Source organism: Parathielavia appendiculata, assembly GCF_033297405.1.
Source record: "Parathielavia appendiculata strain CBS 731.68 unplaced genomic scaffold N657scaffold_31, whole genome shotgun sequence".
NCBI lineage: Eukaryota > Fungi > Ascomycota > Sordariomycetes > Sordariales > Chaetomiaceae > Parathielavia > Parathielavia appendiculata.
In genome coordinates, this window is record NW_026944250.1 from 56,155 (window position 1) to 76,653 (window position 20,499).

Below are 20,499 nucleotides of genomic sequence, written 5' to 3' on the forward strand. Positions count from 1 at the left end.
ACGCGCTGTCATGGTGAAGGTACATCGAGGGGATGGTGGTCCACCTTTGCCAGTACCTGGCCCACTTGGAAAACTTTTGCCGGTAACCTCCGTACAGACCGTGGTACAGACTTGACAGCACTCAATTCAGCCTGTTCTTTCGCCTAGGCCATGGCTCAGTTCAGTGATTGATCCACTTGTCTGCTTGCAGGAAAAGGGAAGTCGAGAAGTTACCGGGACTAAGCAATGGACGTCCAGATTACAACAAGAGAATAAACAACATGGGGAAGGTGGGGGCAAGACAGTAACAGGGTGGAAGTAGACAGAGCAGAGTGTAATAATCAAAGCTTCGAGTCTGTTATCATTTCTCGGACCAAAAAAAAATCAACAGTCGAGCAGCTCTATGCACTGTTGTTGGGATACTATGTGTGCATGTTTGCCAACCGCCGATAAGCTTTTGGGATAATAGTATAGTGGTTAGTACTTCTCGTTGTGGCCAAGACACAATGATCCGAGAGGACCCAGGTTCGATTCCTGGTTATCCCATTTCTTTTTTCCATTGTTGCCCACCATGCTGGTTGCGGGCAGTTTTTACCAAACGACTTTCTGGCGTCACTCTTTAGACAAAATTTCTCAGATATTGCATCACTATGGGGCGGGTGGCTCTGTTTGAAGCCATTCGGCTTACAGCCAAGTAAAAAAGCCGGTTTTCTGGGGATGGAATTGATGGACAACTGGCACTCCATTCGTTACCCTCTCAGGCTTCGGCGGATGGTCAAGGCAGCAAGTAGCCGGTTCATTTCGACTCATCTAGGTCTCTTCTCACTGCACCCTACAAGGTTCAAGGTAGACTAGGGTTCATTGTTGAGACAAGGCCTATTCATCGCGATGCAATTTCCAAGGCCGGCTCCTTCACTGCATCGGAGTATCCTCCGCCCCTTGATATTCGCCAATGCTGTTCCTGATTCATTTCTCATACTCCCCATGCTGCAGTGTGCCGGGATTGTGTTGGACATGATGTCCATGCTGGTCGGTGAACAACACCTTGTTACAGATGTCAGTTTGCTTCACTGGATTTGCTCAAGAGTTGAAGATGGAAAGATGGGTATGTAATGTACCTTGGGCGGGTGCTTTACTCCCTCCTTCTCAGACTCTTCCTTGGATGTGACAACCTTCTCGACCTCGCCCTCGTGCCTCCCACCGCGCGAGCGGGCAAAGACATGGTCGCCTTCTTTAATCGGCTCGCCATTCTTGTCCTTGACTTCTGCGGGCATTGTGCTTGCTTTAAAATTGAAAGCTGAATGAACTGGGTGAGACCACTGGATGATTTAGCTTGTAGTAGTTGAGAGAGTCCGGTTGGGTACTTATCACGCTCGTGATTTCGAGTAATTGATTTTAAGGCGCAAGGCTTCAGACGTGACGTCATGGCATTCTGCGAAAGACAGCTCGACTTGTGACGACGACATGAGCACCAGACTTCCTAAAAAGGCAATCTTCGAGTTGGCTACGGTCTCAGCCTCTCAGGTGAGCAACGTTCTCAAAATGGGCATTGATTGCTACACATTCCGAGTCTAGTCTACGGCAAAGGGGAATCTGAGAGAGGGAAACTATATGTAGTGAAGACATAGAACATCAACCAATTATGCTCTGCGAGTTAACAGGCGCTTCAAGTTGAGAGCTAGTGTTTCACTACAGGTTTTACAGGTTTAAAGGATCGATTTTTGCTTTTCACCATTGCCTCCGTACCCCAGTCTATATCCTCCCCTCAGCCACCGGAGCCTGGAAGATTCTCATCTCCCCCGTTCCGTATCTATCCCAGGCTCTAACGGCCTTGGAGCGACTACGTTCAGATTGATATTTCCATTCCCGTCAACCAGCCCGGAATCCCTTGCCCCCGCCATCATCACCCTCTCGAGACGTTTACCCCTGAGCATATTCCAGAACCAGGACCCTTGAATCACTTCATGATTCCCGTTCTTGCCGATCCACACATTTCCAAGGAAGGTTGTAATAAACACTGCCAACCACACAATGGGCATAACGGCAACAAACGCCCACACAATCCCGGACTTGGGATTCTCATGCTTCGGCCCGCTCCGATTGTTGAACACAGTAGACATGATCGTCAGCGTGATGGTGCCGCCGAAGGGGTGTGCAAACGTGGTCAGGCAGGTGATGGGTGCTGTCATGCCGGGGAAGTAGGCCAAGGCATGGAGAGTACCTGGGTTGGTGTTCAACCCCACGCCAAAACCAGTGAGTGCCATCATCCCGTATGTGAGATTTGTGTACTCGGTATGGCAAGCCCAGGCGAGCACTGTAATGCCAAGCGCAGAGCTGGTGGTTCCGAGGAACAGGACGGGGATCGTCTGTCGCGGCCCGACATTGATCAAGAACATGGCGAAATAGACGCCGGCTGCATCACGAGTCAGTCAGCACACTCGTTCTGCTGAGAACTTAAGAAGGGCGCATCGACTTACCGCCCAGTCCGGGGAGAAAGTACAGGAGCGACACTCCAGCCTGGCTGGCGCTGTGCCCCACAACCAGTGTGACTGTCCAACAATGTCAGTCATCCAATTCCAAACAAGCGTGACTCGGCAGTCAATCGGGAGCAAAAAGCGCCGCTTCGGGGACAGGCGGCTCCCGTAACTCACGAGACATCTCAGAGGGGCAAAACGAGCGCGGGTTTGACTTACAATACAGGTCCATGAAGTACATGACGGCAAACATGGCGGCCCCAGTCGCGAAGTTGATGCCCAGCAACAAGCCGATATCCCTCTGCATCAGCAGATGCCATGGAATCATGGCCTTTTGCCTCGGAAACACCCTTACCATGACCCTCCCCGGCACCATCGCCCACTCATACACTAACCACGCCACCGCCAACACACCACCCAACACTAACGACGCCACCACAGAGGCCGAATCCCAGGGATACATCCCGCCCGCCCACGTAAACGCCAACACCAACAACCCAAACCCCCACAAGAACAGCAACTGCCCGCCGACATCCACCGTTGCCAGCCTCATCAAGAACCTCCCCGTCCTCGTCTCCACATCCCTTCTACCATTCCCCCTATGCAAACCGTCCCTCGTTACACCCTCACCAGCGCCCATAGCGTCCCCGATTGCCAGCGGCCCAACCAACTCCTTCCTCAACAACGCCACCACCAACCCGATCGCGATTAACGCCACGGGCAGGTTGATCGCAAAACACCACCGCCAGCTCGCCTGCGTCAGATAACCCCCCGCCACAGGGCCAATACTGAAACTCAGCCCCGACACCAGCGCAAAAACAGTCCAGTTTTTGGCATACTCGCCGAGCGAAACTTTGTCCGCCAAGATGGTGCGGACGCAAATGTTGATGCCTGCGGCGCCGACGCCTTGCAGGGCGCGGCCGAGCAGGAGGAGCGGGAAGGTATTTGTGGGGGACGCGGTACACAGCGCGGAGCCGACGGTTATAATGACCAGCGCAGTTTGGAGGGTGGCGTGCCGGCCAAAGACGTCGGCTAGCTGGGCGAAGAAGGGGAGAAAGGCGGCCGAGGTGAGGTTGAACGAGGTGATGATCCAGTTTAGTTGGGAGAGTTCGTCTGTGGTTGGGCTTGGTTAGATGGTTATGTTCTTGAAGGCCCCTCGTTGGGATGGAAAAGGAGGGCTAGCCGGGACTTACTGAAATCGTCGGCGATGAATTTCAGTGCCGAGGCAATGATGGTTGTGTCGAGGGCTTGCAGGGTGAAGGGGGCGAACAGACCGAGGATGATCTTGAGGCGGTATTTACGCCGGCGTTGCTTCTCAGATCGCTCTTCAGGACTTTCCTGGGGTTCTGCGCCTGTGGTGTGCGGATTGCCTGGTAGGCCACTGGCGGTGAAGCTTTGAGGGGAAGCGGTGAGGAACCTCGTGCTGTCGGTATGAGCCCCTTTGTTGGCATACGATCTTGTCTGAGTCGTCTCTACACGATGCTGTTCGGCGCCGGCCTCCTGCCGTTCTCTATATTTTTTCTTGGCGTACTTGTAGGCAGTATACATGATGGGTGGCTGGTGGTATACGGCGATGGCAGAAGAACCGGAAAGAGACGGCAGTTGCAGGAGCATGGGCATGAGAATGATGCGAGGGGCTGTTTGCATGATATAAGTAGGTTCCCTGCTACAGCCTCAGCCTACCCAGCTTCTTCCCGTGGATCGCAGTGCAGAAAGCTTGTCATCAACCCCCACCAGGAGTGATGGTCCCTCCTCTTACGCGGACCTTGCGCCTTCTGCCCCACAGAAGCAGCCAACGGCTGGCGGACTTGCCGCAAATGGCACCACATGGAAAGATCCCGGCGGCTAAGCATTGTGGCTGACCGTCCTGATTATTGATTGGTCCCGCGGTTCCTGGACCGGGGCCGAATCCGAGAGAGCCGGTCGCATTCCTCGGATTCCGTCAAGCCGGGCAAGGGGTGGTGGGGCCGGGCCGTCGAAGCCTTGTCCAGACATCTCGGGCATGCCGAGTACTCGGTGCATGCATGCACGGAGGCCTTTCATCTTAACCCAAGTGTTTCTGCGCCAGGGAAAAGGCAGATTGTGCTTGTTGGGCGAATAATTGGTCCGCTCATGCGGGCACACACCCCGTGTGCGCCAACATATATGGTTCCGCGTGACAACAAAGACGAGAACGGCGCCCCGCTTCCTGTAACGTTAACATTCTATCAAGTAATAAAAGTAACTTAAAAACATAAACCACCAAGACAGACCCCTCAACGCCGTCGAAACGGCTCACTCATCACCGTACGGAGAAAGGCTTGGTTTTCCAATCAGCCGCTGCATATTCCCACAAGACACGAAACAAGTTTCGGGTCCTCCAGTGGTTCTCTCCATCAACGCTAGTCGCATCCCCGGCATCAGACATCAACAATGCAAACCGCACACCCCATTACTCCTACTCTTTCTTCTCCCCCGAAGGCCCCGCCACAACCTCGTGCGCCCCCTGGATCGCCTTGCTTGCGGCGCCCGCAACGCCCTCGGCGGCAGTCCTCAGCGACAGCTTGGCCCCCTCTTTATCATCCTTTGACGCAGCCTCGTCCGAGATGCGCGTCAGCTCGGTCACGAAGCTCTGCCCCCACCAGGCGCTCGTGTACTTGAAGACATAACGTTCCAACTTATGGAAGTTAGCCTCTCGCTGCTCGGGCGACATGGTGACGGCATCGTGGATGGCGTTGGCCAACTCCTCGGTGTTCCATGGGTTGACGATGAGACTGCCATTGAGACTCTGGGCGGCGCCCGTGAACTCGGACAGGATCATGACGCCGTGCTGTTCGCGCTGCGTGGCGATGTACTCGTACGAGACCAGGTTCATGCCGTCGCGCGTTGAGCTAACCAGGCAGACGTCGCTGACGGCATAGAGCGCCGTGAGCTCGTCGAAGGTGACCGACTGGTGCAGGAAGTGAATCGGCATAAACTCGATGGTGCCGAACCGGCCGTTGATGCGTCCGACCAGTTCGTTGACCACGGCGCGCAGATTTTGGTACTCTTCGACATCTTGCCTGCTGGGAACGGCCACCTGGACTAGCACAATCTTGCCGATCCACTCGGGGTGCTCCGTGAGAAACACCTCGAGCGCGTGCAGCTTCTGGGGAACACCCTTGATGTAATCGAGCCGGTCGACGCCGACAATCAGCTTGACGCCTTCGAACTTGCGTTTCAGTGCGGCGATGCGGTTCTTGACGCTCTCTTTCTTGAGACCCTCGACGAACTTTTCCGGGTCGATGCCAATCGGGAACGCGCCAACCGTGACAAACCTGCCGTTCCACTCAACGCCATTGGGTGTCGTTGTCGTTCCACTGTTGTTGTTAATCTGTATGATCCATCGACCCGGTTAGTAGGACGAAACTTACAGGATCCGGGAGCAGCTGCTCAAGAAGTGCCTCGCGTAGTCGTACGTGTGGAAGCCAATCAGATCGCACGCCAGGATGCCCAGCAGCAACGCTTCTCTCACAGGCAGAATGCGGTAGATCTCACTGCTGGGGAAGGGAGTATGGAGGAAGAAGCCGATCTTGACATTTTTTTTGGTGTTTCCAAGCTCCTCGCGCAGCATCTGGGGCATTAGCATCAGGTGGTAGTCGTGGACCCAGACCAGATCGCCGTCCTGCACGTCCTTGACCACCTCTTTGGCGAATAGCCGGTTGACCTCGCGGTATGCCGCCCATGCGGACTCGTCGAAGGTGATCTCGCCGGGGTGGTAGTGAAAGAGGGGCCAGAGGATCGAGTCTGAGGGTCAAGGCCTGTTAGTCATCGGATGGTAGAGAGTAGGCGGGGTATGTGTCAAGGGAACGCAACTCACTCGCAAAGCCGTTGTAATGGCGATCAGCCAGCTCATCATCGACGAATACTGGGATCGCATTGTATTTCTCTTTCAACTGCTCCTTCATGGGCCCCGCCTCGGCTTCTGGCACCTCGAGACCGGGCCATCCGTACCATTGGAAACTTGTGGTTTTGGACAGGCCGCTCAGGCCAGTGACGAGACCGCCGGAGGACATGGAGAAGGTGTATTGGCCATCATCGGAGCGTTTGATGGTGATGGGCAAGCGATTGGAAATGAGAAGTAGCCTGCCCGAGGAGGCGGATGTATCTTCGACGACGCCTGGCATAGTTGAGGTTGAAGTTGGATAAACACTGGCGCACAAGAAAACTGCCAATAGCGCGCCTTGCCGCGCGTTAACAGAAAGGCGATCTAGGCGGGGGTTGGCAGATTGTGTCTGAATGGAGTGGTGGCCCAAAAAGGTGTAAAGAGGGAGATGTGGTGGTGTAGTTGTTCCGAGGACCTGGCTGGGGATCAGTCGCAGTGTTGGTGACGTTATGAGTGGGAATCCAAAATCAAGGCTGAGCTTGAAACAGTTTAAAATGGCGGGGCAATCGCGATGGAGAGCGGGGTAACTGCTGCCGCCTGTGCCGCTCCGGCCTCCGTTTGTGGTCAATTTCGGACGGAGCTAAACAGTCGGATGATCGAAGGCAAGGTACAGTGCAGCTGCCGTAGCTACCGTAAATTCTTTATTCTGGAGGTCAAGAAGCGAGGGCAGCCTGGCGATCTTCGTAAATCATGGGCAAAATCCACGCATCAAGCTCAACTGGATCTGACTCTGCTCTCTTCGACCGCGGACAGGGATGCCGGGGGGGGAGGGGGGGGGCGCCCCCCTGCAAAATCTGCTTGGAAAACGCCAGAACACCAGAAACGGCACGAGAAATTCCCGGCCATGTTTTCGGGCGCCTGGGCAATCCAAAACGCGCAAGGCACAGAAATGGCGCATTCAAGCATCGCTTACCTCTCAAGCTGGCGCGCATAGAGGCGCCGAGCCGAATGGCCAACCGTATCTTCGGACCTTCTTTCCATCGACGAGGTTGAAACCTCACCGTGAGGCCGCCTTTGCTCCACCACGAGCAAGAAAAAAAACCTCCTGACCAATCCTAAGATAGTAATGAGCACACCCGACTGCCAGGCTTGTCGTGTTTGGAGAAAGGATGTTGAAGCCTTTTTAATCCTACGAATATCGCGCTTTTAGCCGATCCGATCGCGACGAACCTGCAGGTCAATCGACCAACAGTGCTCCCTCCTGCGCCTCCTTTCGCGGGCCGAAACGCCACCAGCCCTGCACCCGCGCCATCGTAATCAGGGGACCTGCAAGGCTGTGTGTGGTTTACACTCTATACATAGAGACCAACAAACCTTACGGTGCGGCGTCGACTTCATCTAGTGTCTCACTCTCGGGGAATGAGAGCCTACGGCAACCTTCATGAACAGCTAGACACCCTTCCACGTTGATACTACTCAGATTGGATCGGTATGGGAAGGCTGGGGAGCCGTTGAGCGGTTTTTCGCCCTTGCAGCACACGCCGCTCGGCGCCTGAGGCCGTATCCCGTAGCCGGACCAGCCGTACGAGCCCGTTAGAATGAGAGCGATAGGATGAGCGCTCTACGGCAGAAGATGCACTTGGGAAGGATAGCGGTCACGACGGCTATTGTACGTACGTAACCCATAGTCCATACTTTAGAATGCCATTCCTCGTGGATCCCAGTCAGTGCCCCATTGCCTCAATAGCAGGGCTTTCCCCCCTTTCCGTCTCAAGCCTGGCAGCGTCCCACATGATATAACCCCAGCGACGTATCTTACCCTCGAGATGCTCGCCGTACAGATTGCTGTAGGTCCCCTTCCATATGAAAGTCCACGCCAGCGGAGGACAAGATCCGTGTGCTTCCGGCTCCAGATCCCCTACAAACGGCAGCGGATCCCGCGCTTGCTCCTTCAGGTCCCTCTCTGAGAGCTGCTCCCTGTGTCGCGCCCGCTGCATACCCTCTGCAATCGCGTACTCGAAGAGGTTGTCTTCCCGTCATGCTCTTCTGCATGGTAGTGACCAAGTGCTCATGGTCCCTCATCTTGAACAGGACGGTGTGCAAGAGCTCCGAGCCGCATGTGACTGTCCCTCCTAACCAATAATCCCTTTCCGCTGTTCCGTTTTTGCATGGCATCAGCATATCTACCTGGACGACCTGTGTCCGTGTAGGGGAACGAGAGTATTTATGAAAAGCAAAAGAGGGGTACACTAACCATGGAAGTCGCATGCTCCATTTGGCGTTGGTGGTCGCGGCTGGTCGGCGAACCTGGGATTCTCCTGGTTCACGTCCCAGTGGATGTCGCGGAAGATCTGGTCGAATTCATGTTTGGCAAAGTCGTAGATACAGACCACCTCTTCCAGGGCTCGAATAGGCAGAAGAACAGTTTGACGATGTCGTCGGGCTTGAAGTGAGCCCATGTGTACTGGGCGCCGGCGCGATCATGGAAGAGATTGCAGCAGAGCTGGAAGCGGTACATAGCACGCATAACACGTGCTAGTTCGGTTGTGCTGAGCGGTTGGTGATTCGGCGAGCCGCCCGTCTCGTTGGTGAGATAGCCTAGCGCCCAATTAGTGAAGCGCTTGACGAGGGGCTCGATGATGGTAAAGTGAAATGTGATCATGGCCACGGCCTCGCTTTCGGTGAGTGCTTCGTCCGAAATGGAATGCGTTGTTGCAGCTATTAATGTTGGTGTGTTACAATTGACGAGAATTGTAGTAGGGTGGGGAAAAGTGGCTCACTCGCTTATAACGTACGTCGTACAATGCTGTTGCTAGCCTATTATTCCTGTTGTTTGACTAAGTTCTCTACTAACAAATCGACTAGGTTGGTTTGTAAGACAGGATTAGAGTACTTTGATATACTACCTGAAGTTGTGGTGAGCAATTAACTTATTGACTTAGTTACTTGAGAACCCCTCCGGTACCCAGTAGGGTCCGGTATCTTGTAGCACATATGATTGCAGACGCGGAGATGGCTCACAGAACGGCACAAGGCCGGCGCTATCCGTACATGTAGCTATTGCAATGGGCATACCGTATGCTATCTGGAAATCTGTATCTTCTATTGGACAGACCTACTCCCTTCCGCAGCGAGCCTCGCCGGTACACTCTCTTTGCCTCCAGCACGACGTGGGCTGATAACGTTCCATTAGTTCAGTTGCCATGCTGCCGCCATTCCTCTATCGTTCTTCAAACAGATCGACGACGAAACTCCCACAAGCTCCCCCCTCTCCCTGCGCTGCTGCGGGAACACCCTATTCGGGGGTAGCCAGTTCAGTCAGACAACGCGCCACAACGTCAAGGGACCACTCGAGCTTGACAGCCGAGAACCGCGGACGCGGACCTGGACATCGGGATGTCCCTAAGCCACTCCTGGAAGTGCTTGCGACCCTGTGGCTTGATCCATGGTCCCCGAACTGAAAGACTCTGGCACGGCCCTTCTTTGTCTCAGACACCAGGTTCACTTGCTGTCGAGTTGTCTTACATCATCAGGACTTCAGCTGATGCAGGGCATTTCCAGAACGCGCACAGACTACGAGGTGTCGTCTCATTGAGCATGACTTCGCGAGCGACTGCCATAGTAGGGTATCGCGGGGTTTGGTGGCGGGATAACAGTCGATAACCGTCCGGTTTCAGAGGCTGAGTATGAACTCAGCTGGCTTTACAGGAAATCCGCATCAAGTCAGAGTCTCTTTACAAGGTAAAAAAATTGCTAAGATAAGGTAACCAGTATTATCGCAATCATCATGGGGTGTAGCTCGTAGGGCAAACCGGTACGCCACAAAGCAAAGATAACGGTACAACAGCTTCCAGCCGCTAGCAAAACGATTTTCAAATCATGCCTAAGCTATCAGTCAGCCCATTCTGGTTTGTAGTCCATAACCCCCCTGTCATTGTGACCGCGGAGGCGGGCTGCTTCCAGGTGAGAGACCTTTGCCCATGACTCCTCTGCACTCTGCTTGTCGACAAGTTGGGCCGGTGACTCGGGCGGAGGCGACGTCGCTGCCTTTCTCCGGTTGTCGGTGAGTGTGATGAAAGTGGTCGGTTTCGGGTGCGGGTCTCGGCGGATGAGGGCGCGCAGGAGGGGGATCGAGGCGGCCATGATCATGGTGGCTGGCTCGGCGGTGCCAAAGATGAAGAGGTCGACCGTTGTTACTGCAGCAATGCAATGGCCGTGTGAATTGACGCTTTGGGTTTAGGGACAATGGAAATGGAGATTGGCCACTCACCGTTATCGTTTCCAATCACATAGAGCGTTCTGATCTTGAGGAATGACATGACTCCGGATCTGTTGTAGCACCATCAGAAGGAACTCTCATACATGGTCCGCGCCAGACGTACATGAGACCTGCGCTCATGGCTACCAAGGCGCCCAGTTTCTCCCTCTTGTTGATGGCGACGGTCCAGATAATCTTCCAGGGAAGGAGGGCAAGCACGATGTCCATGAAGCCCGAGAATGCTGTCGAGTGCCCCCTGTCAGTCACCTCGTCACCTCCCGTAGGCTTGTCTTGGAAGTGCGCACCCGCGATAAATGCGTTGTAGCTCTGTACAATCTTGGGTTCGAAACAATTGCCCTCCATCCAGTAATTCCAGCGCTTCTGGATGGGCCAACATTGCACCCACTGGATGGCGCCGTTTGAGCCCAGCACGAGGTTGACGCTGATGATGATGAACCAAACGAACCACTTGACCCAGCCGTTGGAAATGCGCAAGAGGGAGATGGCAAACGACGTCTTGCTCCAACAGGTGGCGAGGATGGAGCCGAAGCCGGCGATCATCGAGTACAAGGAGATGGCGTTGATTGTTGGCTCGTCAAGTTCGGCATATAATCTGCCTAGTCCGTAGGTGACTCCGACCGACTGCAAGGAACACGAGATGACGAGCGCAAGCTTCAGCAATAATTAGAGAAGGCATAGGTAGGGCGGTTTGGATTGTCCATAAGAAGCGTGCGTACCCAGCTTGCGATCAAGAAGTGGTCGTCCCACCAAAGCCCTCGATGGCGCCATAGCTTGGAAAACAGGCGTAGCCCCAGGAAGAGGCCTGAGAGTGCCGCCAGCGTCCAGATAACGCGGTTCAGGTACGGCCCGAGATGCTCCCCTTGTGGTTTTGTCTCTCGGGTCCAGTTGTGTGGGCCGGCCATGACGGGCCGAAGCGTTTCATCGACAGAACGTGGAGGCGGGAAAGAGATAGCGGGCACCGACCGATTGCCCAAAAAAGAAGCAATGCCAGATAAAGCAGGAGAAAGACGTTCATCCTTCTCGAGAGCTGTGGAGAAACCCGATGTTTATTATGGTCCACCTGAAGGCTAGACCTCTGGTCCATCCGAGGCAGACTACGCAAGTTCCATGTGGCATGGAGAGCACTAACGTTTGTGGCGGACGCTCAGCAAATGTCTCACCTTGAAGCTATGGGATGCTGCTTGGCGCCATGAACTTTATTGGTGTCTTGGGAAGTCACTCCATTGGCGGAGAGTCGCGCTCTTTTGTCCGCACCCGAATTGTCCTCAGGCGCTAGCCACTCATAGCCGACCGCTACTCAAGCTCGGTCTATCCGGATGGGGCGCGGAACCTCAACCCCCGGCTCCCAATCCGTGCGCGGTGGAGCTCTCCATGGGTCAGCACCGAGCGCCGAGAAACCAGACAGATGTGGACTTGTGGATCGAGAGCGATCCATGTTTTAGCGTCTCGGGGAGGGCCGCATCTGGGCCTGCATGTTAACCTCCAGGGGTTTGACTTGAGTTGGTGTGGGATGTCGGTACTCGCAAGCCACGGTGATAGTCCATGATAAGATCCAGCTGACGAATAAAATAGACGGTGACTGAACCATACGGCGGAAGTCCTCTTCTGCAGTGCTGCATCCCTCTCCCTGTGTAGCGTTGGTAACTGGAGCGGATGATCTTGGACAGAGCAGAGCCAAGACGATCCAGCGTGACGGCGAAAGCAAGACGAGTCCGAAAACTTGTTATCTTCATCAGCTGGGGGAGCCGATGCACATCGATTATCTATGTCAGCTGATGCCGAGTTGAGCAACAAATTCCAAGACGATTTGTGGACTTGTATGAGAGGTCTTACCTCCAGTTCACCTCAGATTAGGTATCAACCACAGTCTTGACCGGATATGTTGCGCACCAACGGCTACCTGAACCAACCCGAAGCCTGATGCGTACAGAAGCACACATAGACCTAGCCAAGAGACCTCTTATAGGGACCACCTTTTGAAAGAGGAATAAAGGACTTTGCCCGCCAAGACGCTAACGACGCAGATATGCCGCCATATTACCCAATAGCCTTGCAGGAAGAGGGCTCGAGCAGCAACAGCGTATTCAAGGCTTCCCCCAGACTAGGCGTCGACCAGAGCCTCTGAAGCGTATCTGCCTACCTTACAACAGGCGTCAGATAGACATTCAACTTTCCCTTGTGCCAGAAGTTGTAAACTCGCTGCTTGCTCATCCAGTCCATGCTGTCCTGGGCGATCCGCAAATCAAAATTCCACAAGACGCGGGCCAGAATGAGGCGCATCTCAATGTAGGCAAGATTTCTGCCAAGACAGTTTCGGGGGCCGACATGGAACGGCTGGAAAGCCTCCTTGTTATCGTCTGCAAATGCCGGGTCCCCCAGCCATCGCTCGGGGTGGTAAGAGAAAGGGTCCTTGAAATGCTGGTCGTTGTGGTACATGGCCCACTGGTAGACAGCCACAATGGTCTACCCCGTATGGTCAGATATCGGGCAACGTGCACAGCCTTGGGGATTCGTCTGGGCCGTGTCTCACCTTCTCGGGCACATAGTCGCCCGCAATGCTGGCGCCCCCTTTTGGAACAACCCGGGGAAGGCCCATGGGGACGGGCGGGTACATGCGCAGGGCCTCCTCCAGGCAGGCCAGGAGGTATGGCAGTCTGTTGACGCTTGTGAAGTCGATCTCGTTCTCGGACTTGAATGCTCCACGAATTTCGGCAACCAGCTTGCGCATGGGCTCTGGGTTGGTCAAGAGCAAGTATGTCACTCCCGCGAGTAATGTCGCTGTGGTCTCGGATCCGCCAATAATGAGGATGGAGCCATTCGCACAGAGCTCCCCGAGCGTGAGCCCCTATATCAGAGTCAGCTCTCGACTTCACCATGCTGGACGCAGTAGGTTTGAAAGTTGACTAATACCCATTCGTCAGCCCGCTTGAGCAGTCCTTCGATTAGGTCGGGCCTTTCCTTCCACGCTTTCATCCGCCTCCGAAGCTTCGCTGAGCTGCTCTCTGTCATTTTTTTCTGCTCCTCAGCAAACTTTGTAGGCACAAGGGCCAACAACAGCTTGAGCAGGATCGGATAGTGCGCTAAGCTCGAAACCAGGGTCCCAGCTCGCGCAAGCTCGAAGATGTTCTTGACCCAAGGGTGGTAAGCCGAGTCTTGCAGACACCCAAAACTGCAGGGACAAGTCACCATAATCGTCAGCGCCGCTCTCTCAACGCGCCGCGCCCCGGACGTAGTTAGACATACCTCTCCCCAAACGCCAGATCCCCAATGACGTCAAAGGTGGTAAAGTTATACCATGCTGTCATGTCCGCCGACTCACCACGCTCGCTGATCTCCGTCAACCGCCGAATCAGCAAGTCTATATAGCCCTTGATGAGTGGTTGCTGCTCCCTCATGCTCCTCTCGCTGAACCCGTGCGCCAGGGCCCGCCTCAGCTGCCCATGCTCCTGCCGATCCGCATTGACGATGTCCCGCGGCACGCCCTCGACTGGCCGGTAGAACTTGCTCGACTTCTCCATCTCGTCTCGCCCTTCGCCGCCGCTGCGGTGGCCCATGATATCCTTCCAGGCGTGCGGGTTGGCAAAGGCCAACTGGTTGGGCGCGACGCGCACGACGGGGCCGTAGCGCTGGTGCAGCGCCAGCATGTCGAAAGGAAGCGTGCCGGAGATGAGGCGCACGTTGTACGCCCACCGCGTAGCGCGCATAAGGAGAGGGCCCGGGTAGTGTCGGAGGGGGTGCAGGAAGAGGTTGTAGAGCATGTAACCGGTTGTGTAGAAGATGAGCTGTTGGGTACGTTAGCTATCACCCAATGATTGTGGCTGAAGCCGGAATATCGTGCTGACGAGTTGGGCTACTTGCCGATGCAAAGCCCAGGGCAAGGAGCTGCCCTAGGCTCAGGCTTAAAAGCGCCATTCCGGCAGAAGCGGAATGCAACCGTCAAGATCTGGTCTGCATGTAAGTGTCTGACCTCGGAGCATGGATGGCGGAATGTGAGTAAGTGGGAATTATTGGAGATTCACTGTGGTTTGAAATCGGAGAATTCGTTCAAATATCCAACGTACCAGGGGTACGCTGCGCTTTTGAGTACTTGTCAATCATCTCGAACTGGGGATATCCCCCTGGTATCGCTGATCCCGGCCCCAGGCCCTCGGTCTCGCGATTGCCAACGACTGGTTGAATGTCATGTCACCAATTTTAACGGGTACGAGTACGACGAAGATTTCGATCATGTCAGTGGTAGATGGAGGGTTGCAATGCATTGTACAACGAGCCATAGTTATCCACAGATTGAATTCATTGGCGAGGTTGCACGAATGCTTGAGCCCAACTCATGAGCCGCGGATGTCGTCATGAAGACAACCTTGAGGGCTCAGGAGGGTTAGTGTACTGAAAATTTGACCCACCGCATATTGTCAGCAGCTGCCGAGGCTGCCAAGGAGCCCACTCCGCTATCCAACCCGATCGAGGCAACACATCTGAGCAGAGTGGACCTTCCCCAGATTTCAGATTTTGAGTTCTGGAGTCCGTGACCTTCAAACTCTCATGGTCAGTTCTCGTCCACACACTCTACATCGCAGCGCACCGTATTACGCCAGCCTCGGGTGTTCCCAATAACCTTTAGGTCGCTCTTGAACAGACACGGAAGTGCGCCAATAAAACGCCTGCGCGAGAGGCTCCAGGTTCGCCATGGCCCATGACCACCCAGCGCGGCCGTCGTGGACCAGCCTCACCTCCCCTACCTTCTGAGACTGTCCATCGGCAGCCCCCATGAGCACCAAGGCCACGCGGGCCTGCGATGCCTGTCGCGTCCGAAAAGTGAAGTGCAGCGCCAAGCAGCCCTGCACCCAGTGCGCCCACCTGAACCTCGCCTGCAACTTTGCACCCGCCCCAGCCAAGCGAAAGCCCGGCGTGCGAGGCCGTCTAGTCGCTCAATTGCGCAGCAAGTCGGCGACCAAAGCCAGCAACGGAAAGGCACCGCTGGTTTCAAGCCCTTCATCACCGCCGTCGTCGCGCACCGAGTCGAGCTCCGATGCGGCTGCAGTCACCTCCATCGCTGCCATCCTTGACACCAACCATGCCACCCCGCGCCGCCCCGGGCCAGCTCCGCCCATTGCCGGCGCCGCCTACTCCAAGGATTTTTTCATGAACTTGCTGCCGGAGTACGAGCAGCTCGTCTACCCCGTGAACCCTGTCTTAACCCCTGACGAAGTGTGCGCCGCCATCGAGAACATGGATGCGAGCTACGAAGATGCCGCCGTCGTCCACGCCTTTGGTGCCATTACCATCAACCTGACGCAGACATCATGGACTCTGCATGGCGACATTGCCGCTCAGATGTCGTCGCTCATTCATCATAGCCAATGTGCCTATCACATGGCCGGCAGGGGCACGGACGCCAACCCACAGTACATCCAGGGCGACATGCCCTTGACGGTGAAGGGTGCCATGATTGGCCTGTGGAACGAATGTTCTCTCATGGCGTTCAAGCGCTTCGATCGCAGCTTTGCCAGTCTACGCGAGTCCATCGCCGTGATCCAAATGCTCAACATACACAAGTATTCCGAAGACAATTTCTGCGGCCTCACGCGCCGCGAGGTGTCTCGCCAGCAGCGCATGTATTGGGAGGCCTACATCCACGAGCGCTTTGTGTGCATCATGTCAGGCTTCCCCTGCACCATGATCCCCCTGCGGACCGGCCTGCCGATCACGGACCCGGACGTCCCGCCGTATGTCACGGTCGGTTTCAACTGCCTAATCCGCCTGTTCTTGACCATGGACGACCAAATGCTCGCGCACTGGACAGCGCAGACTATGCCCGGCGCCCCCGCCATCACGGCAGAGTGGATCGAGGGCAAGCAGGCACAGCTGGACGCCGACGAGGCCGAGACCGCCGAGGCCGCCCGTGAGCTTTTGGCCAGCGGCGCCGGCGCGCTAACCGAGGAGCAGCACGTCGACCTCTTCGTCACGCGCCTCTGGCTGCGCACACTCGTCTGGCAGCTCGCCCTCTCTCACGGGCTGCTCCGTTCCGCGCCCCCACGAGATGCCCACGAAGGATTCTCCCTCCACTTCCCGGCCCAGCGCCTGTCGGCGCAGCTGCGTGGCCTCGTCAGCCGTCTCCGCAACATGTCGAGCATCATCACCCACGGCAGCGGCATCCTGCAGAAGCTCTTCGAGATTACCAGCACCGTCGCCGACGTGCTCGCTCTGCCGCGCGGGCCCGGCCAGACGCAGGAGGAGGCACGGGCTCGAGTTGAGGATTTCCTTTTTCTTGTGCGTTTCATGTTTAGCTTTGAGCGCACGCAGAGGCATCACCGAGAGTACTTGCTTGAGAAGCTCGACACTTTGCGGGGAATGTATACGATCGTGGATTTTGGGGCTCTGGCAGGGAGTCCTCCGGCGAGATGAGCGTCCCCTGACCCGTCTGAATGTGAGCTCTGTTTCCAAGCTGCAACAAAGGGGGTCGAGTGGCTGCTGAGGGAAAGAGACGTTGGGGATTGCAAGTGTATGTAGGGTACGCAATGATTATTGATCTAGGGTCTATAATTATACCAAGCCTAGGGCGAGGGCATGTGGTCGGAGGTCACAGAGCCCTCCCATTCCGATCACAAGTACCTGCGTCTCCTCTTGTACAAGGATGCCTTCATAGGATCCGTGTCGGTGCTACTAATGGCGGTCGCTAGTGGCAGATCAGGGGACATCCACCGGTCCGAGGATTACGTGGGATTGGAGTGTCTGATCGAGAAACACCTAACAATCTGGCTCAATGTCAAAGACGACCAGGAGAAGTTTAAGGGCCCACAGTTAAGTCGCATTGCATGAAAGAGACCAAGTCATAGGCTGAGTACTTTCCGTTTTGTAGCTTCCTCATCATTTAAGCTAGCTCGAAAACTCTCTAGGAACGAGATTGGACGGGCATATGCATCTGAGGTAACAGAGCTCTCCAGTCCCGGCTATAAGTGCCTATGCCTTGTCAACCTCATACTCATCTGGGCAATGCCCACCAGCGCTGTCAAGGAGACGTCGTGGGCGCAAACCTACCTAGGCACGCGATGTACGGCACCTTGGCGGCTGTGGAGACGGGGAGGAGGAGAAGACACCAAGAAAAGGAAGAAACCGGGAGAAATGCCAAATATAGTAAGATGAAGAAATATGTATGACACAATGATGGCTGAAAGGAACAGTCCTAGGTCGCCGAACTCACCAACGCGGGCAGGGAATAACCACACCGCATGGAGCCAACGGCATTTCAACAACGGCGAGGGCGTCGGATCCCACCAACAGCACCTCGCCAGTCTTCCGGCAGATGGAAACTTGCAAGCCTCAACTTAGGGCTAGACGGTGGATTACTGAGGCCCCAAGTACCGGGGGTTGTCCTAACTTGCTTAGAGGCGCCGTCGGTCTGACCACTGGGTTGATTGCACCATTGTCAGGTGAGAGGCGACCAACTACTTGTTGCAAGCAAAACTGCCCGCCCGACATTGACGCAACGTCCCGACCGCATGCTGGACTCACTGGCCTCACCGATCCAAGGCAACTGAGGGCAGACCAAGACATCGGGTTCAGTGGACTGACACGCATGGGTCTCATATCTCATATTGCGCTTTCCCAAAGACTCAAGCTAAACGTTCCCTTGGCTTACATGGTGCTCACATAACCTTCTGCCACTGCCTACATCTAGAAACCTGTAGGCTAGTTCGGCCGGCTATCAGCCCGCTCCACTGTGACCTCCTCCGCGAGCGCCTTTTCCTTCTCGGCAAGGGCGTCGCGGCTGACGCCGTCGATGCGCTCCACCACGGTGGACTTGAACTTGCGCGCTGAGACGCCGCTCTCAAACAGCACGTCCAGCTCGCCGTATGTGCGGCCCTTGGGTTCGGGAAGCCGGAAGAAGGTCCAGAGGGCGCACAAGAAGCAGGTGCCGGCCCAGAAGAAGCCTGACTTGGCGCCCCAGTCCCACTCGGTCGGGTTGAGCATGCGCGGCGTGATGATGTTGGTGACAATCCCCATGATGTTGTACATGTTACGGGCGAGCACGACCGATTTGGTGCGCAACCGCGTCGAGGTCAGCTCCGAGACGAGCGAGTAACAGACGGGGCCGACAGTGGCGTCGTAGGTGAAGGTGTAGATGAGTAGGAGCGAGCCGATAGCCCACTGCGCGGTGACGTTTTCTTTCCCGGCAAAGGCGGCGCAGCCAATGGTGAGGAGTAGGACGACCATGACGATCTGGCCTGAGAGATACAGCGTCCGACGGCCGAACCACTGCATGAAGAACCAGGACATGAGTGTACCGACGATGCCGAGGGCGTATTGGCCCAGCGACATGCTGAACGAGTCCTCGACGGCCATGCCGGCTTGCTGGTAGAAGTAGGTCGAGTAGCCCATGAAGGTTGCACCGCACAGGGTCTGGATCATCCACGTCATGCAAACGATCTCGGTACGGCGCATGTTGACGCCCTTGAACAAATCGGTGTATGAGGTGCCGGCCAGCAGTTCCTTTTCCATCTCGTTGGTGTGAACCATCATCGATATGGTCTCGTCGGGCTTGAAGGGAACACCAGAGTTACGCATCGTCAGGCGGGTGAGTGAGTGCTTCGCTTCGTTGAGGCGGCCCTTGCGGACGAGCCACCATGGAGACTCCGGGGCGAGGTAGATGCCAATGATCAGCGGGACCGGCCATACCCACTGCAAAGCGAAAGGTATCTTGTATCCCCACTTGTCGTCGCGGGAGAGCATGGCGCGGAGCACGCCAGATGCGAGGAACTGTCCGATAACCTACATGAGAATAGAGATTAGTTGCCAATGTCTCGACGACTAGGAAGCTCTATACTAGGCGCTCGTACCCAGCACATATTATTGTATGTTGTTAGATAAGCTCGCAGATGAGTCGGGCACACTTCAGCGGCGTAGGTGGTCGTGAGCGTTTGGAAGACGCCCCAAGGAATGCCGATGAGGATCTCTCCGATGAGCAGCTGGAGCAGCGTCTCGGAGAAGACTGTCCAACAATGTCAATCATTTCATTCCTTACAAGCGTGACTCGGGAGTAGTTCGGGAGCAATAAGGGTAGCTTTGGGGACGGGGCGACCCCCGTAACTCTCCAGACGTTTCAAAACGGCCCAAAAAGAGCGCGGATTCGACGTACAGATGATGAAGATGAAGCCAATGCAAGCAACCAGGGAGCCAATCAGGGTCCAGCGGTATCCGAAGCGGTCGGCGATAATGCCATTGGCGAACAGGCCAAGGATTTGGCCAGCCAGCACGCCGTTGGTCAAGCCCGTCTGCCAGGCGGCTGTGAGCTGATAAGTGCCGTCGGGCTGGGCGACACCAAAGTTGCGCTGGAAAGCAGGATAGGCAAAGAGACTGGCGAGAAAGTTGTTGTCAAAGCCTTCCATGATGATGCAAGTCGAGAGGAATATGGACCACAAGCAGGCCTTCTTGTACAGCTTGAGGGACTTGAGGAGGCCCGTGTTGTGCTCGGCCTCGGTCGCAGCAGCTGCCTCGGCGGCGGTCGACTCGTCAACGTTGGGCCTGATGACGGCCACCCGGTCGATGGCATCGTCACCTCTTGCTGGAGACATGGTAGCGCGCGTGATGGGTGATCTGATGGATGGGCTCAAACGCAACGACAAGGTGAGAGATGAGGATTCGAGTCAACACGCATATGATGTTTGGGGTGCCGCGACGGAGCGCCTGGAGCATCCAACATCGAGAAGCAAGGAAACACCGGCCATCTTATAGCAATTGAGGTCGTGACACAGCGTTGGAAGTCGCCGTTGTTGTTACAAGCAAAAACCCGGGTCGGCAGACTAACGGAACCTGGGAAAGCGTTGGGGAATATGGGTCCAATCGCTAAGACATGGCCAGCCGATTTGGGAGGTTGTCGCCCGATGCCCGATGATGGCTCGTCTGTGGTGGAAGCTTTGTGCGGT

The 20,499-nt window shown here is 55.6% G+C and overlaps 9 protein-coding genes and 1 non-coding gene across 10 annotated transcripts; 2 read left to right on the forward strand and 8 right to left on the reverse strand.

Moving 5' to 3' along the window:
* The first annotated feature begins 438 nt into the window (after positions 1-438).
* On the forward strand, positions 439-525 carry N657DRAFT_t158. The gene has a single exon. It is a non-coding gene; the product is annotated as a tRNA-His (tRNA).
* A 179-nt stretch (positions 526-704) lies between these two features.
* Positions 705-1,313, reverse strand: N657DRAFT_605056 (uncharacterized protein). The gene is made up of 2 exons (XM_062790181.1): positions 1,098-1,313; positions 705-1,023 (listed from the first exon to the last, which is right to left on the reverse strand). Exons 1-2 carry the CDS (start codon positions 1,251-1,253, stop codon positions 946-948), a joined length of 234 nt encoding a protein of 77 aa, XP_062642883.1. The 5' UTR covers positions 1,254-1,313; the 3' UTR covers positions 705-945.
* A 456-nt stretch (positions 1,314-1,769) lies between these two features.
* N657DRAFT_582281 (MFS general substrate transporter) lies at positions 1,770-4,001 on the reverse strand (the record flags this gene model as incomplete). Its single annotated transcript, XM_062789602.1, has 4 exons — positions 1,770-2,392; positions 2,457-2,528; positions 2,673-3,566; positions 3,647-4,001. 4 exons carry the CDS (start codon positions 3,999-4,001, stop codon positions 1,770-1,772), a joined length of 1,944 nt encoding a protein of 647 aa, XP_062642884.1.
* Positions 4,002-4,557: 556 nt separating this feature from the next.
* On the reverse strand, positions 4,558-7,050 carry N657DRAFT_675102 (glycosyltransferase family 20 protein). The gene is made up of 3 exons (XM_062795795.1): positions 6,292-7,050; positions 5,846-6,218; positions 4,558-5,791 (listed from the first exon to the last, which is right to left on the reverse strand). The coding sequence occupies exons 1-3, from the start codon at positions 6,596-6,598 to the stop codon at positions 4,891-4,893; spliced, it is 1,581 nt and encodes a 526-aa protein (XP_062642885.1). The 5' UTR covers positions 6,599-7,050; the 3' UTR covers positions 4,558-4,890.
* An 806-nt stretch (positions 7,051-7,856) lies between these two features.
* Positions 7,857-8,598, reverse strand: N657DRAFT_650530 (uncharacterized protein). Its single transcript, XM_062793962.1, has one exon. The coding sequence runs from the start codon at positions 8,292-8,294 to the stop codon at positions 8,022-8,024; it is 273 nt and encodes a 90-aa protein (XP_062642886.1). The 5' UTR covers positions 8,295-8,598; the 3' UTR covers positions 7,857-8,021.
* Positions 8,599-9,951: 1,353 nt separating this feature from the next.
* On the reverse strand, positions 9,952-10,494 carry N657DRAFT_650532 (uncharacterized protein; the record flags this gene model as incomplete). Its single annotated transcript, XM_062793963.1, has 1 exon — positions 9,952-10,494. A coding segment is annotated over exon 1 (254 nt), but the record flags the coding sequence as incomplete, so codon positions are not given.
* Positions 10,448-11,554, reverse strand: N657DRAFT_650534 (uncharacterized protein). Its single transcript, XM_062793964.1, has 3 exons — positions 11,293-11,554; positions 10,568-11,227; positions 10,448-10,493 (listed from the first exon to the last, which is right to left on the reverse strand). Exons 1-2 carry the CDS (start codon positions 11,476-11,478, stop codon positions 10,583-10,585), a joined length of 831 nt encoding a protein of 276 aa, XP_062642888.1. The 5' UTR covers positions 11,479-11,554; the 3' UTR covers positions 10,448-10,493; positions 10,568-10,582.
* A 1,158-nt stretch (positions 11,555-12,712) lies between these two features.
* N657DRAFT_637530 (cytochrome P450) lies at positions 12,713-14,334 on the reverse strand (the record flags this gene model as incomplete). Its single annotated transcript, XM_062791516.1, has 4 exons — positions 12,713-13,039; positions 13,107-13,421; positions 13,487-13,745; positions 13,820-14,334. The coding sequence occupies 4 exons, from the start codon at positions 14,332-14,334 to the stop codon at positions 12,713-12,715; spliced, it is 1,416 nt and encodes a 471-aa protein (XP_062642889.1).
* A 737-nt stretch (positions 14,335-15,071) lies between these two features.
* On the forward strand, positions 15,072-17,325 carry N657DRAFT_650537 (uncharacterized protein). Its single transcript, XM_062793965.1, has one exon. It carries the CDS (start codon positions 15,344-15,346, stop codon positions 16,979-16,981), a length of 1,638 nt encoding a protein of 545 aa, XP_062642890.1. The 5' UTR covers positions 15,072-15,343; the 3' UTR covers positions 16,982-17,325.
* A 940-nt stretch (positions 17,326-18,265) lies between these two features.
* Positions 18,266-20,148, reverse strand: N657DRAFT_637532 (sugar transporter-like protein; the record flags this gene model as incomplete). The annotated part of the gene is made up of 3 exons (XM_062791517.1): positions 18,266-19,345; positions 19,414-19,565; positions 19,713-20,148. The coding sequence occupies 3 exons, from the start codon at positions 20,146-20,148 to the stop codon at positions 18,266-18,268; spliced, it is 1,668 nt and encodes a 555-aa protein (XP_062642891.1).
* Positions 20,149-20,499: the final 351 nt, after the last annotated feature.